Source organism: Phocoena sinus, chromosome 8 (assembly GCF_008692025.1).
Source record: "Phocoena sinus isolate mPhoSin1 chromosome 8, mPhoSin1.pri, whole genome shotgun sequence".
NCBI classification, from domain to species: Eukaryota; Metazoa; Chordata; class Mammalia; order Artiodactyla; family Phocoenidae; genus Phocoena; species Phocoena sinus.
The window spans coordinates 79,529,186-79,546,151 of NC_045770.1; the positions used below are offsets into that span (position 1 = coordinate 79,529,186).

General features: G+C 38.1%; 1 protein-coding gene across 1 annotated transcript in view; it reads right to left on the minus strand.

Annotated features, from left to right (window-relative positions):
* Nucleotides 1-10,063: 10,063 nt before the first annotated feature.
* Nucleotides 10,064-16,966, minus strand: part of CCDC34 (coiled-coil domain containing 34) — a 53,834-nt gene continuing 46,931 nt past the window's right edge. Inside the window, exon 6 of the mRNA XM_032641581.1 lies at nucleotides 10,064-16,305. Within this exon, the coding sequence (XP_032497472.1) occupies nucleotides 16,088-16,305 (218 nt within the window). The 3' untranslated portion in view covers nucleotides 10,064-16,087. The remainder of the gene's footprint in view (nucleotides 16,306-16,966) is intronic.

Genomic DNA, 16,966 nt, shown 5'->3' on the forward strand with positions numbered 1-16,966 from the left:
TTCCTCTTTTATAGCTGGTAGCAGTTGCCTTATCTATTGAGGTGCTCCTATGTTGGGTGCATATATATTTATAATTGTTATATCTTCTTCTTGAATTGATCCCTTGATCATTATATTCCTTGTCTCTTGTAACATTCTTTATTTTACAATCTATTTTATCTGATATGCATATTGCTACTCTTGCTTTCTTTTGGTTTCCATTTGCATGAAATATCATTTTCCATCCCCTCACTTTCAAATTGTATGTGCCCCTAGGTCTGAAGTGGGTCTCTTTTAAACAGCATATATATGGGTCTTGGTTTTTTTTTTTTTTTTTTTTGTGGTATGCGGGCCTCTCACTGTTGTGGCCTCTCCCGTTGTGGAGCACAGGCTCCAGACATGCAGGCCCAGTGGCCATGGCTCAAGGGTCCAGACGCTCCGTGGCATGCCGGGTCTTCCCGGACGGGGGCACAAACCTGTGTCCCCAGCATCGGCAGGCAGACTCTCCACCACTGTGCCATCAGGGAAGCACCCTGGGTCTTGTTTTTGTATCCATTCAGCCAGTGTTTGTCTTTTGGTTGTAGCATTTAATGCATTCACTTTTAAGGTATTTATCGATATGTGTGTTCCTATTACTATTAATTGTTTTGGGGGTTTTTTTGTGTGTCCTTTTCTTCTTTTATGTTTCCTTTAGCATTTGTTGTAGAGCTGGTTTGGTGGTGCTGAATTCTCTTAGCTTTTGCTTGTCTGTGAACTTTTGATTTCTCCGTCGAATCTGAATGTGATCCTTGGTGGGCAGAGTAATCTTGGTTGTAGGTTATTCATCACTTTAAATATATCGTGGCACTCCTTTCTGCTGAGAAATCAGCTGTTAACCTTATTGGAGTTCCCTTGTATGTTATTTGTCATTTCTCCCTTGTTGCTTTCAAAAATTTTTCTTTGTCTATAAATCTTGTCAATTTGATTACTGTGTCTTGATGTGTTTCTCCTTGGGTTTATCCTGCTTGGGACTCTGTGCTTTCTGCACTTGGGTGGCTATTTCATTTCCCATGTTAGGGAAGTATTCAACTATAATCTCTTGAAATATTTTCTTGTGTCCTTTTTCTACCTCTTCTTCTGGGACCCCTATAATGTGAATGTTGTTGCGTTTAATGTCACAGAGGTCTCTTAGGCTGTCTTCATTTATTTTCATTCTTTTTTCTTTATTGTGCTCTGCAGCATTGAATTCCACCATTCTGTCTTCCAGGTCACTTATCCATTCTTCTGCCTCAGTTATTTTGCTATTCATTCCTTCTAGTGTATTTTTCGTTTCAGTTTTTGTATTTTTCGTCTCTGTTTGTTCTTTAATTCTTCTATGTGTTTGTTCTCTATTTCTTCTAGGTCTTTGTTAACATTTCTTGCATCTTCTTGAGTTTGCTTCTATCCTTTTTCTGAGGTCCTGGATCATCTTCACTATCATTATTCTGATTTCTTTTTCTGGAATGTTGCCTATCTCCACTTCATTTAGTTGTTTTTCTGGGGTTTTATCTTGTTCCTTCATTTGGTACATAGTCCTCTGCCTTTTCACTTTGTCTATCTTTCTTTGAATGTGGTTTTCGTTCTACAGGATGCAGGATTGTAGTTCTTCTTGCTTCTGCTGTCTGCCCTCTGGTGGATGAGGCTATGTAAGCGGCCTGTGCAAGCATCCTGATGGGAGGGCTGTAGTGTCCTTGTCTCTTGTAACAGTCTTTATTTGAAAGTCTATTTTGTCTGATATGTGTATTACTGCTCCATCTTTTTTTTTTTTTTTTTTTTTTTGTGGTATGCGGGCCTCTCACTGTTGTGGCCTCTCCTGCTGTGGAGCACAGGCTCTGGACACGCAGGCTCAGCAGCCATGGCTCACAGGCCTAGCCGCTCCGTGGCATGTGGGATCTTCCAAGACCGGGGCACAAACCGACGTCCCCTGTATCGGCAGGCGGACTCTCAACCACTGCACCACCAGGGAAGCCCTCCATCTTAATTTCCATTCTCATGGAATATATTTTTCATCCCTCACTTTCAGTCTGTTGGTGGCTCTAGATCTGAAGTGGGTGTCTTGTAGACAGCATATATACGGGTCTTGTTTTTGTACGCATTCAGCCAGTCTATGTCTTTTGGTTGGAGCATTTAATCCATTTACATTTAAGGTAATTATTGATATGTCTATTCTTATTGCCACTGTTGTTAATTGTTTGGCTTTTTTTCTGTTGGTCTTTTCATTCCCTTCTTTTGTTCTATTCTCTTGTGATTTGATGACTATCTTTAGTGTTGTGTTTGGATTGTTTTTTCTTTTTGTGTGTGTGTATCTTTTGTAGATTTTTGTTTGCAGTTACCATGAGGTATGTGTATTCCATTGAATATATATACCACATCTTTATCTATTCATTGCTTGATATACACTTAGGTTTCCTCCATATCTTGCCACTTGTAAATAACACTGCTATGAACATTGGCGTGCATGTATCTTTTCCAATTAATTTTTTTAATATACATATATACACAGGAGTGTAATTGCTGGTCTCATTGTAGTTCTGTTTTAGTTTTTTGAGAAACCTCCATACTGTTTTCCACAGTGGCTGCACCAGTTTACATTCCACAATGTACAAGGGTTCTCTTTTCTCCAATGTTTGTTATTTGCGATTCTTTTTGTTAATAACCATTCTGACAGATGTGAGGTGATATTTCATTGTGGTTTTGATCTACATTTCTCTGATGATGAATGAGGTTGAGCATCTTTTCATGTGCTTTCTGGCCATCTATATGCCTTCTTTGGAGAAATGTCTATTTAGTGCTTCTGCCCATTTTTTAATCGGGTTGCTTGCTTTTTGATGTGAAGTTTTTGAGCTGTTTTTATATGTTGGATATTAACCCCTTATTGTTCATATGGTTTGCAAATATTTTCTCCCATTCAGTAATTTTCTTTTCGTCTTGTTGATGGTTTCCTTAGCTGTGTGAAAGCTTTTAGTTTTAATTAGGTCTCATTTGTCTATTTTTATTTCCTTCCTTTTAAGTGATAGCATAAAAAATATTGCTGTGATTTAGGTCAAAGAGTGTTCTATTTTTTAATGGGATTGTTTCATTTTTCTGATAGTTCATTGTTAGTATAGAGAAATGGAACGGATTTCTGTATATTAATTTTGTATCCTGCAACTTCACTGAATTCATTGATAAGCTCTAGTAATTTTCTGGTGGCCTCTTTAGGATTTTCTGTATATCATGCCATCTACAAACAGTGACAGTTTTACTTCTTCTTTTCCAATTTGGACTCCTTTTATTTCTTTTTCTTCTCTGATTGCTGTGGCTATGACTTCCAAAACTATGTTGAATAAAAGTGGCGAGAGTGGGCATCTTTGTCTTGTTCCTCATCTCAGAGGAAATGCTTTCAGCTTTTCTCCATTGAGTATGATGTTAGCAGTGGGTTTGTCATATATGGCCTTTATTATGTTGAGGTATTTTCCCTCTATGCCCACTTTCTGGGGACTTTTTAGTGTAAATGGATGTTGAATTTTATCAAAAGCTTTTTTCTGTATCTATTGAGATGTTCATATGGTTTTTCTTTTTCAATTTGTTAATGTGGTGTATCACTTTGATTGATTTGTGGACACTGAAAAATCCTTGGATCTTTGGAATAAATCCCACGTGATCATGGTGTATGATCCTTTTAATATATTGTTGGATTTGGTTTGGTAATATTTTGTTGAGGATTTTAGCATTTATGTTAATCAGTTATATTGGGCTCTAATTTCTCTCTCTCTCTCTTTTTTTGGATGTCTTTGTCTGGTTTTGGTATCAGGTTGATGCTGACCTCAGAGAATGAGTCCAGAAGTGTTCCTTCCTCTGAAGTTAATTGCAGAAATTTGAGAAGGATAGGTATTAACTCGTATCTAAATGTTTGGTAGAATTCACCTGTGAAGTCATCTGGTCCTGGGCTTTTGTTGGAAGTTTTTAAAGTACTGATTAATTTCATTACTGGAAATTGGTCTGTTCGTATTTTCTATTTCTTCCTAGTACAGTCTTGTGATATTGTACCTCTCTAAGAATTTGTCCATTTCTTCTAGGTTGTCCATTTTATTGGTGTATAGTTTTTCATTGTAGTCTCTTATGATCCTTTGTATTTCTGTGATATTGGTTGTAACTTCTCCTTTTTCATTTCTAATTTTATTGATTTGGTTCCTCTCCAATTTTTCCTTGGCAAATCTGGCTACGGGTTTATCAGTTTTGTTTATCTTTCCAAAGAACCAGCTTTTAGTTACATTGCTCTTTTCTGTTTTTGTGTCTATTTCATTTATTTCTGCTCTGATCTTTATGATATCTTGCCATCTACTAATGTTGGCTTTTGTTTGTTCTTTCTCTAATTTATTTAAGTGTAAGATTAGGTTGTTTATTTGAGATTTTTCTTATTTCCTGAAGTAAGCTTGTATTGCTATAAAGTTCCCTCTTAGAACTTCTTTTGCTGCATCCCATGGGTTTTGTATCATCATCTTTTTGTTTTCATTTCCTCTAGGCATGTTTTAATTTCCTCTTTGATTTCTTCAATGATCCATCTGTTGATTAGTAGCATATGGTTTAGCCTCCACGTGTTTGTGATTTTTGCACTTTTTTTCTTGTGGCTGATATCTAGTCTCATGGCATTCTGGTAGGAAAAAATGCTTGATATGATTTCAGTTTTCTTAAATTTACCAAGGCTGGTTTTGTGGCCTAGCATGTGATCTATCCTGGAGAATGTTCCATGTGCACTTGAAATGAATGTGAATTTGCTGCTTTGGGATGGAATGCTACCAATTAAGTGCATCTGGTCTAATGTGTTATTTATGGTCTATGTTTATTGATTTTCTGTCTGAATGATCTGTCCCTTGGTGTAAGTAAGGTTTTAAAGTCCCCTACTATTATTGTGTTACTGTCAATTTCTCCTTTTATTTCTGTTAATATCTGCCTTATACATTATGCTGCTCCTATGTTGGGTGCATATCTATGTACATATACACAATTGTTATATATATATCTTATTTCTTGGATTGTGTCCTTAACCATGATGTAGTATCATTCTTTGTCTCTTGTAACAGCCATATTTTAAAGTCTATTTTTTCATATATAAGTATTGCTACTCTGGATTTTTTTTAAAATTTCAATTTGAATGGAATAGATTTTCCATCCCCTCACTTTCAGTATCTGTGTGGCAGTAGATCTGATGTGAGTCTCTTGTAGGCAGCATATATACAGGTCGTGTTTTTTTATCCATTCAGCCACTCTGTCTTTTGGTTGGAGCATTTAGTCCATTTACATTTAAGGTAGTATTTGATATGTCTGTTCTTACTGCCACTTTGTTAATTGTTTTGTTTTTGCTTTTGTAGGTCTTTTTTTTTCTCTTCTGTTCTCTTGTGATTTGATGACTATCTTTAGTGTTTTGTTTGGGTTCCTTTTTCTTTCTTGTGTGTATATCTATTGTGGATTTTTGATTTGCAGTTACCCTGAGGTTTTTGTATAACAGTATATATATATGTATATATACATACACACATATATACATATATAATATATATTAATATATATAAATTACATATTGTTTAATATAAATTATATATTTAATATATATTAATTATACATATGATTGTTTTATGTTGCTGATCTCTTAATTTCAAATACATTTTAAAAACCTTGCATTTGTACTTTCCTCCCCTCACTATTACTGTTTTTGAGATTATATTTCACATCTAACTGTTTTGTTATCCCTTAACTTCTTATTGTGTATACAGATGATTTTAGTAGTTTTGTCTTTTAACCACCCTACTACTTTTGTGTATGGCTGATTTACTACCTTTACTGTATGTTTGTCTTTACCGGTGAGATTTTTCATTTCATAACTTTCTTGTTTCTAGTTGTGGCCTTTTCTTTTGCACCTAGAGAAATTCCTTTAACATGTGTTGTGAAGCTGGTTTGTTGGTGCTTAACTCTTTTAGCTTTTGCTTGTCTGAAAAGCTTTTGATTTCTCCATCAAATCTGAATGAGAGCCTCACTGGATATAATATTATTGTTTGTAGGTTTTTCCCTTCCATCACTTTAAATATACTGTGTCACTCCCTTCTGGTCTGCAGAGTTTCTGCTGAAAACTCAGCTGATAGCCTTATGGGAGTTCCCTTGTATGTTATTTGTTGCTTTTCCCTTGCTGCTTTTAATATTCTCTCTTTATCTGTAATGTTTGTCATTGTGATTACAATGTGTCTTGATGTGTTCCTCTTTGGGTTCACCCTGTATGGGACTCTCTGTACTTCCTGGCCTTAGGTGACTTTTTCCTTTCCCAGGTTAGGTAAGTTTTCAGCTCTTATGTCTTCAAATATTTTCTCAGACCGTTTCTCTCTGTTCTCCTTTTGGGACCCCTATAATGTGAATATTAGTGCACTTGATGTTGTCCCAGATGTCTCTTGAACTGTCCTCATTTCTTCTCATTCTTTTTTCTGTTCAGTGGCAATGACTTCCACTACTTTGTCTTCCAGCTCACTGATTGTTCTTCTGCCTCATTTAGTCTACTATTGATTCCTACTAGTGTATTTTTCATTTCAGTTATTGTATTGTTCATCTCTCTTTGCTTGTTCTTTGTATTTTCAAACTCTTTGTTAAAAACTCCTAACTTCTCACTCTTCATCCATTCTCCTCCCAAGTTCTTTCATCATCTTTATGATCATTACTCTGAACTTTTTCTCTGGTAGAGTGCCTGTCTCCACTTCACTTAGTTCTTCTTGGGTTTTATCTTGTTCCTCTTTTTTTTTTGCCTAGGCTGCACGGTTTTTGGGATCTTAGTTCCCCGACCAGGGATTGAACCCACACCCTTGGTAGTAAAAGCACAGAGTCCAAACCACCAGGGAATTCCCACTGTTCCTTCTTCTTGAACATGCTCCTCTGCTGCTTAATTTTGTCTAAGTTGGTATCTGTACTTTTATGGATGTGGTAGATTAATTACGTTTCTCAACCTTGGAGATGTGGCCTTCTGTAGGAGACATCCTATGCATCCCAGCAAGCACACTCCCATTTTGTCACCCAAGCTATATGCTCTAAGTGTCTCCCCTAAGAGGGCTGCATGTTTCCTTCTATTGTGTCAGGCTATGTGGGCAGTCTGGTAGGCTTGGTTGGTCCCTAGCCTAGTTAGTTTCCAGGCCCTGCCTTGTGCAGATGCTGCTGGCTGCTGGTTAGTGGGGCCTGGCCACAAGGCAGCTACCTGCAGAACCCCAGTGGGCTCCAGGTCTAGTGCTGGCTCTCTGTTGGGCAGAGTCAGGGTCTAGAAGACTCCGAGGGTGTTGCCCCTTAACTGGTGGGTGAAGCCAGGTCCTGGAGTTAGTACCAGACTTTTAGCAGGCATAGCCAGGTCCTGGAGTGTGGCTGCAGGGCCCAGGGTTCCCAGAGCTGGTCAGATAACTGGTGGAGGGGGGACTGGCTCCTGACACAGTTGGATATGAGGCGTAGAGTGTCCTGAAACTTGTTTTTACCTGCTGATCAGCAAGACAAGGGTCCAACTCTTCCCAGGATAGGGTCTGGCTTGTTGTGGGTGGGCTGGGTCTGCAGGCTAAGGATTGTGGTTTTCTTAAGTCTTGTGTCTGCCCCATGGTGGGTGAGGCTGGTCTAGAGGCTTGTGCAGGCTTCCTGGAGGCCATTGGCAGTGCCTGCCCACTGGTGGGTGGAGCTGGGTCTTGGCCCTCTGGTGGGCAGAGGTGTGTCTAGGACTGTGTCTAGAGGTGACTGTTGGCTTGGGAGGTCTTTAGGCAGCCTGTCTGCTGATGGGTGAGGCTGCGTCCCTGCCCAGTTAGTTGTTTGGCCTGACGTGTCCCAGTACTGGTGCTTGCAGGCTGTTGGGTGGGGCCAGATCTTGGTGCTAATGAGCTAGAGGGAGGATCCCACAATAGCAGCCACCAGCAGATGTACCCATGTGGTAGAAAGCTCCCAAATATGGCTGGCACCAGTGTTTATGTCCCAAGGGCGAGTTGCAGGGGCCCCCTGCCCCCACCTCTCCAAGACCAGTAGGTAGGTCTGGTCCAGGCTCCTATCAAATTACTGCTTTTGCCCTGGGTCCCAGTGTACATGAGATTTTGTGTGCACCCTTTAAGAGTGAAGTCTCTATTTCCCACTCCTGTGGGACTCCCAAAATAAGCCCTGCTGCGCTTCAAAGCCAAATGCTCTAGGGGCTCATCTTCCTGGTACAGGACCCCCAGGCTGGGGAGCCTGACGTGGTGCTCAGAACTCTCAGTCCTGTGGGAAAACCTCTGCAATATAATTATTCTCCAGTTTGTGGGTCACCCACCCAAAGGTATAGGACTTGATATCACAAGTCCATCATTCCTGCCCAACTTGTGGTGGTTCCTTCTTTATGTCTTCAGTTGTAGAAAATCTTTCCTGTTAGATTCTGGTCTGTTTCACAGATAGCTGTTCTGCAGACAATTGTGATTTTGGTGTGCTCATGAGGGGAGGTGTGCTCAAGGTCTTTCTACTTCAGTATCTTGGCCCCTCTCTCCCTATCCCTATGTTCTTTATGTCCTTTCTCTATATTCCAGCCTAGTCCATCTTCTCCCTGTCAGCACACGGTAGGCATTTGATGAATATGTGTTGAATGAATGAATGAATATCATGCTTCAAACTTCTCCTGGGAAATGTGATCCATCCCCATAGCTTCAATAAGTAAGTCAAACTGATGAGGTCTAAATATCTATCCCTAAACTGTATTTCTCACCTGGGCAATAAACTTGCATCTCCACAAGTACCCCATGTCAATATGTTTACAACTAAAGATTTCCAATTAAATACAACAGAATAATCATATACAATTATCTCTTTTCCTTCCCCAATCTCTGCTAAAAGGATGGCAAAGGAATTTCTTTAAGAAAGAAAGGGGAAAAAAAGGTACAAATCCACAAGGGTAAAGAGGACAGAAGAGAACAGTTAACTAAAGATTTCAACAAATTTCTGGAAGGTGGAAAATGGACAGAGGTGAAAATAACTGAGTTAGGAGAGTAGCGGGGGTTAGGACAGTAGGGATGTGGTGTTTTATCTCATCACTAAGAATATTAATAAGTTACAATTTTTTCCTGCTTTTTAAATTGGCTGTTTCCTCCAGGTGCCTTTTTTCCCCTTCTGTTTCTCTTTTCCTTTTAAAGGTTTCTAAATGATAAAACAGATACTGGGTGAGGGCAGGGTGTGAAGGGGGGAAAGAAAGCTGATTCAGCCTACAGAACCCTGGAAGGGCTCAGTATATGGAGACCCCAGGTACCACGGAGAACAGAGCTTATGCACTACCTGAACTGAAACACAGGTAAAGTGACAGTGTTTCATAATGAAATGTGATATACAGAACCACCTTCTCAGATGCTACTCAGGAAAACTGCAGCTGGTTTATATTCACCAGGAAGATTAGAAGAATGTTCTCTGAGAAATTAAATAGCCTAAGGGGAAGGCTTCCAGGTATCTGGAGGTTCCCTCAACAACAAAATCCACCATCAACAAGCCCTGCTTATGCCAACATAGCTTCCATTCAGCTTTTTAATGCCCCATTCTTAAGTATGAACAAACAGAAATTCACATTGTGAACATAAATGTCAGACGGGGATTAACAAACATTTGAGAACTGAAAAAGAGAAAATGAAGGGGGAGAAAAGGCACCCGGAAGAAACAGAGCTGGTTAAGTATGAAGAAAAAAAATGGCAATTGATGTACTTAGAGATGAGAAAAGATATTACAACAAAAAAATAAGTACAGGATGTTATGAAAAAGGGAATAAACAGAAAAAACAAAGAGTGCTTGGGATTTAAAATAAGATAGCCATAAAAAATTATTCAAAAATTAGAAGATAACATCAAAGAAATGTCACAAAAAGTAGTCCCTCTTACCAGGGAAAAGAAAAAAGAAAGGTAAGATTAGAGGGGAAAAAACACTTTAAAAAAATAATTAGAGAACTGATTCAGGAAGACAATAATTGCCTAAACAAATCACAGAAAAAGACAACAGAGAATTCTGTGGGGAGGAAATTATCAAAGAAGTGATACAAGTAAATATCCCCCTGGAAGCAGGACTGTGAGGTAGCGAGAAGTGAGGCAAAGCTTTTATTACTTTTTTATTTTTACACTGTGTGCATTTACTACCATGACAAACAATTTACAAGAAAACAAACAAAAAAACCCCTCAGTTTCTTACCCCCAAATCTGTCCTTTTCTGTATTCCCTTTCTCTGCTAATGTTATCATCACCAGTCAGCTCTAAAACAAGTTCTACTCTGGACAGATTTTTCACACATCTCTTCTCTATCTCTACTGTCCTCACCTGATCCTGTCACCTCTCCCTGGAATAGTTCCACAATATCATTACTGCTAGCTCTGTTTTTGGCCTCTACCTCCCTGCACTGCCCCCATCCTGCTATTGAAATGCTTTCTTATGGCTACACGGCATGTGGGATCTTAGTTCCCTGACCAGGGATTGAACCCACACCCCTTACACTGGAAGTGTGGAGACTTAACCACTGGACCACCAGGGAAGTCCCCCCCTTTTTTTTTTTTTTTGAAATACTTTTAAAAGCTTTTCTTGCCTGCAATGGACTGCCGACAATGCTCTTCTTTTGCAGTCCCCTACCTCTGGGATACATAAACTTTGAGGCTTAGAGTTGGTAGGTAGGTACTGTCCCTACCTACCTTATTCACCACGGCCACTCCTAAACCTCCCTACCTTCTTCAAAACTCCAAGTTCTTCTGAAGAATATTTCATCTGACCATACTAGCCAATGTTGCTCTTTTTGACTGTTACCTGGCTAGTAAGTTACATTGGTTCACTGAAATTCTAGCAGCCGGCTCACCAACTTTCTTTCTACCACTACTTCTATCATAATCCTTGACAATTTCAACATCCATATTTAAAAAAAAATCCTTCCAGTACTCTGGCCTCTTACTTTTTAAATTTCCTCAACTTCATTGATATACTCCATTTGGGTCACCACTGCTGTGGTCATACTCTGGATCTTGCTGTCTCCACCTTCTAACTACAAGCTCCTTCCTCTCCAGTTTCCCTCAAGCATCCCTGACCCAACATTCTCCAATAGCACTGGAAACGCTCATCAACTGAAAATTCTTCCTCACCACCCATCACTCAGCCCTTGTTAAATACCATGTTTCAGTGCTATGATCACTCCCTTGAAATCATTTTGCTCCTTTCTCTCTCCATCCTACTTGCCCTGCTTGTCCAACCCTAATTAAGCCTTACTCTGCTCCTAAACCCAAGTAGCTAAACTTTCCTCCAGAAATGGAGAAAAACATGACAGAATCCTGCTAATTGCTCCCTTTTTGGACCAAAATTATCAAACGGCAAATAACATTGCCCATCGGTCAGTCCCACTGATTTCCCTGGTAAATTTGTCCTCTGCTCTCCAAAATGCTCACTTCTCTGTAACCTTTTCCCCTTCCTACTTGCAACAACAAATGCCATCCCTTGGCTGACAGCCTTGCCTCCCTTTCAGGCCTCATTGAAAAACCAGAAGCTATCAGACAAGAACTGTCCGTATCCTCCTCCTACCATCAATGCTATTAACTCGAGCTACACCTGAGCCTATGTACTATGCATTCTCTCCTGAAAAAATGGAAGAAATTTCCTTGCTCCCACATATGCCATCATTTATTTTTTCTTTTTTTGCTATTTAAGAACTGCACTGCTAAAACCATCCTTGATCTCCCCTAAATCTTCAAGTACCCTCCTTCACCTAGATCATCAACATCAGCAGGGACACCTGTTTATTATCACCTATTGTAAGCAAAACAAACAGAAAATGTCCTTGACCTATGCCCTCTTCCAGCTCCCACCTCACTTATCTTCTCGTCACTCTAAAACTTCTCCCGAGAGTTGTCTTCAGATATGGTCTCCACTTTGTTACCTCCCATTCTCTCAACTTACTTTGCACTTTCATACTAGTTTTTCATATCATATATATATTACACAGGAGGGACATAGAACATGGTTGTTAAGCTTGGACTTTGAACTTAGTTCTTATTCCTATTCTGTGACTCACTTTTTTGTATAAAAGCAGCATAGCTTCTCGGTGCCTCAGTTTCAACTATAAGATGGGGATAATAAAAGTATCTCATAGGGTTGTTGTGAGGCTTAATGAGTTAGCACATATAAAAGCACACAGAATACTGCCAGGCATATAGAAAGTATTCAATACGTGTTTGCTATTGAGGTCAACAGTGGCCTTCCTTCATCTTACCATATGCAACAAGGAAGGCTCTTTCCTGCTTTTCCTCGTCTGTCAGGTAGCACTGGACAGACTGCACAATTCCCTGCTTCTAACACTTCTACTCATGGCTTCTGTGACATCATACTCTACTGGGTCTCCTTCTACTTCATGGCTGCTCCTTCTCAGCATCCTTGCTAGCTGCTCAATTTCTGAATATCTGAATACTCAGCCTTCTTTTGACTATCTAAACTCTTCCTAGGTAACCTGATCCAGTCCCATGCTTTTAAATACCACCTACATACTGATGTTGCTTAAATTTGTATCTCCAATCCTGGCTCTCCCCTGAGCATCAGACAAGTATCTAACTGACATTTCTACCAGGATATTAAGTTGTACCACGAATCTAACAGACCTAGGACAGAATTCTGAAGGACTCCCCTCTTTCCATTCTCAGCCTATACATCTGCTCCTATCACTTTCTAATTCTGTGATAGTTATCATCATTCACCCAGTGGATCAGGCCTAAAAACTAGAAGTCATATCTGAGTTTTCCTCCTTCCCTCAACCAGACACCCAAATGTTAGCAGTCCTGTTTGCCTCACCTCCAAAATACATCCCAAATCCACCTCTACTTCTTATCATGTCACTGCTGCCACGTTAATACAGACTATCACAATTTCTTTCCTGGATACTGCAAATCCTCCCAATGAGTCTCCCTGCTTTGATTCTTGGTCCCCAGCAAGCCAGTTTCCTCACACAGCCAGAGCAATCTCAAAGTATAAAACAGATCACATCAATTCCCTGCTTAAAAACTTTCAAGGGCTTCCCAATACAATTATGGTAAAATCTGAACTACTGAACTCAGGATTATATATGATCTGGCCCTGCCTGACTCTCCTACCTTCACTCCTACTATTTTCCCCATTGCTTTCTCCACTCCAGCCACACCAACCTTTCTTCAAACACATCAGATTCATTTCTGCATTGGGGCCTGTGCACTGGCTGTTTCCTCTGACTGGATATCTCTTTCTGCATATTTTAGCAAGGCAAGGCTAGCTCAGCAGCATGTTACCACTTCAGAGATGCCCATCCACCTAAAAGAGTGGACCCACTCCTCCACCCAGTCACTATTTATCCCAATAGTGCCCTGTTTTATTTTCTTTATAGCACCTAGAGCCACATAAATTATTTGTTTATATGTTTAGTATCTGTTTCCTATCACTGTCATGTAAGATCCCATGTGGGCAGCAGGGACCCTCTCTTATTCACAGATGAATCTCCAGCATCTAGAATACTCACTCGCACATAGTAGGTATTCAGTAAACATTGATTCAATTTGAAGAAAATGAAAACAACAGTATTCACTTTTTGCCCTTAGCACAGGGGTAAATGAAGATCCACTCCAAGTACTGCAAGTTAATTTTGATATATCACCAGTCAAGATTGGTATGTTAAACAGTCAGTTATTATGTAAATCAATTATCACTAAAGAAAGAATATTGGTACATCTCATCAGAATTATCATCATACAAAAAAGAAACAAACTTGCATTTTTTGGTACTTCCATGTATTATTTTACGTCCCCACAATAAGTTTCTAAATTCGATAAGGTACTGAACATTGAAAAAAATGAGGCACCTTCCAGATAAGTAGATGTAAAACTAGGTCTATAATACCTGTGTTCTTTCTTTCAGGTCATGAATTTGTTGACATTATAGGTTGCCTAGATATTTTAGAGCAGTTCCAATCAAGTAGCAGTATGGTCAAAGAGATATTTTAAAAACCTCAATAGAAATTTCAAACAGTTAATATAGTTTACAATGCCTAGAATACCAAGTATCTTGACTTTAAGAAAAATTGATTCAGGCTAAAAACACTAATCTCCTAGTAACAGGTGTATTGATTGGTTTGAAGAAGTCTTTGATGAACAAAAATGGAATTTTAGTAATAAATGTTTGGTGGTCAAAATCTTTTAAAAAATGCACCATTGGGGTAGTAAAACAGGGTATCTCGAGCCCACAGGATCAAGTCCAAATTCTGCAGTATACAGAACCTTTTTACTCCGACCCCTGCTTCTCTCCCAGCTACTTCTCACCACATGTTCATGATGGTTAAGGTCAGCCTCATAACCATCTAGAAAATTCCTGCTTATCTTTCACCAACTCAAATGTCTCCTCCTCTTTGTAACTTTTCTTAATCCCTTCTCAGGCTGAGCTATCTCTTATCTATGTTCTCAGATGAACTCTGAGCATGATTTTAAGTATAATGTATTACAGCATTTATTCTATGTTTTCCTGGCTAGGCTGTAAATGTTTACTGAATTAAAGAAATATATCATTCAAATTCCTAAATCAATATGCAAAACATTTCTCACAGAGCAAATGTTCAACTAACATTGGTCAAACTAATTAATTACTGATTGAATGAAAAGTTTTATTAGGATTATGGTTATAGCTAAAAGTTGCCTAAATGACTTAATCTGTGTAAAACTGAAGATTTTCTAGATATAACAACTATATCTAAAACGCCCAGGAACACAAGCCTATATATGCTGTTTTTTACACACAAGTTTATTGCTACCCTGGCAAATTCTACATTCTCTCTACATAGAATTTGCTCGTGTAGAATGATCACCTGTTAAGTTTCGCCACATCTAACAGGTTCCAAGAAGGATGGTCAGGCCACAAAATCTCACCAATATTTTGACCCAACAAACTCTGACTCCTCCCAAACTGTTCTCTGCTTAGAAGTGAAAAAATAAAATAAAACCAAATGAAGATGCCTGAATTGAGTGCTCAGTCCTTATGGGGCTCACAGACCCCCATGAGCAGGAAAAAAAGAGTTTTTCTAGATTTCTGACAATATGAATATTCTTCAAAGATCCCATTGCTGTTTCCTGCAGTTGATCAACACCATTGCAGGTTAATCACTAGAAACTTGACAACTGACTAACCTAGCAGAAACATGAAATACAGTCTAAATAGGAATCACTTTTAAATGAATTTACTGAACTTTATATTGCCCCAACAGATTTTCATTTCTTGATAGCCCACTAAGAAAAGATACAGACTTTTAAAACTTAATAAAAAGTGTTGAGTGCTACTTTAGTAATCTGTTGATATACTATCCTTAACGTGTATTTATTAAGATTTTTGATTTCAACTTCAGTAAAATATCACTCAACATTTAACATTAAAAAACAATGCATTGATATTTCTAATTTTAAAATTAACAACGTAACTAATTATAACTATTTGTACAAAGTATAGCAAAGTATAGCAAAATATTAGTGTCTCAAGATTACTACATACCAATCTAAGACTGAGTCCAAAACAGTGTTTTTAAATTTTCCTTTCAAAACCCAAACTTCATTTCTCTGTTACCAAACATGACTTCAGTTAGCGATTTACAAATATTTACACAGGGAAAAAATACAAAAGCCATCAACAAAGACTGTTTTTGATTATTCTGGGATTCTAATCCATTTAGATTCTTCTAAGAATCATCTTGAGCATGCAGTTTAGAAATGCTTGTTTGAACGACTTAATCTTACATTGTTCATAAACATAAACACACAACATATAGTATGAAAGAACACATGAAAAATTGTTGCTTTTACTGGTATTAGAGGGTAGTTTTAATACAAGCTAAATACAAACACAATTGTTAGATTCAGTCACTTATCCTGCAAAACAATATGCCAAGATCAACCTTGAAGCATTTATAAAAATGAAAATGTATAAAATATATTCCTCAATTAACTCTAAGGACTCTGTATACAAATGCAAGAGTTTGAACTTATCAATAATACATCAAATGTTGAGCAACTAATTGAGCAGTAAAAAAAACAATTTCTGATCTTAAATAGCTCCAGGTAAAAGCATGTAATTTCCCACATCTACTGTCTTTGTATTCTGCACAGAGTTCCAAGACAAAGATTGCTTCTGGATTTATGCATTACCAGAGAAGATGACCTGTTTGGTTGGCTTATCACAGGCCGTTTAGTCTTCTTTCCTGATAGATCCTTTGCTCCTTTGGGAGGAGGCACAGGAACTGGTTTCCATGGAATTGGGTTATAAAAGGCTGGCTCTGGATAAGAATTTCCACTGTAAAAACCTAAAATTATGAAAAAATCAGAACAAAACAAGAAGAAAACTTTTTGAGATCAAAGAAACTACATATTTTAAAGTTCATAGAAAAATGTTAAAAGGGCAAAAATATCATTGATAAACCAATTTGACTCATTTAAAACTTGAACTCTCAAATATTTTCAAACACAGTATTGAAGTAAAAATTAAAATATAAATCTAAGCATTCAAAGAACATTAATGTTCAAATCTATATATATAGAAACTCATAAAAGTTCTCCTAAGAAATTAATTTTAGAACCCTTAAATTGAACAAAATCTTCATTTTAACTCAGTCGGGGAAACCGCTGATTGTGTACATGTTTCCCCTAGTCGGACACTAAAGTTTGCAGAAAAAATGTATGTTGCATATGTAGCTAAAGTGAATCAAGATTCTTGTTTAGAACCACTTAAATTCTAAATCACTGTCACTTAATCAGATTTCATAATATCACTGTAATTTTGATAATTAAGAGCAGTAGAGCATTTGCAAAGATATTTATTAGAATAAAACTTATTTAAATGCAAAAAAAAATAATCCATTATTTCACCAATTAACTTCTAGTCAATATGTATATTCCACCTAAGTTTTAACTTTACTATCCAATCATTTGGTTAAAACCACTGCTTATTACTCTTATTTCAAACAA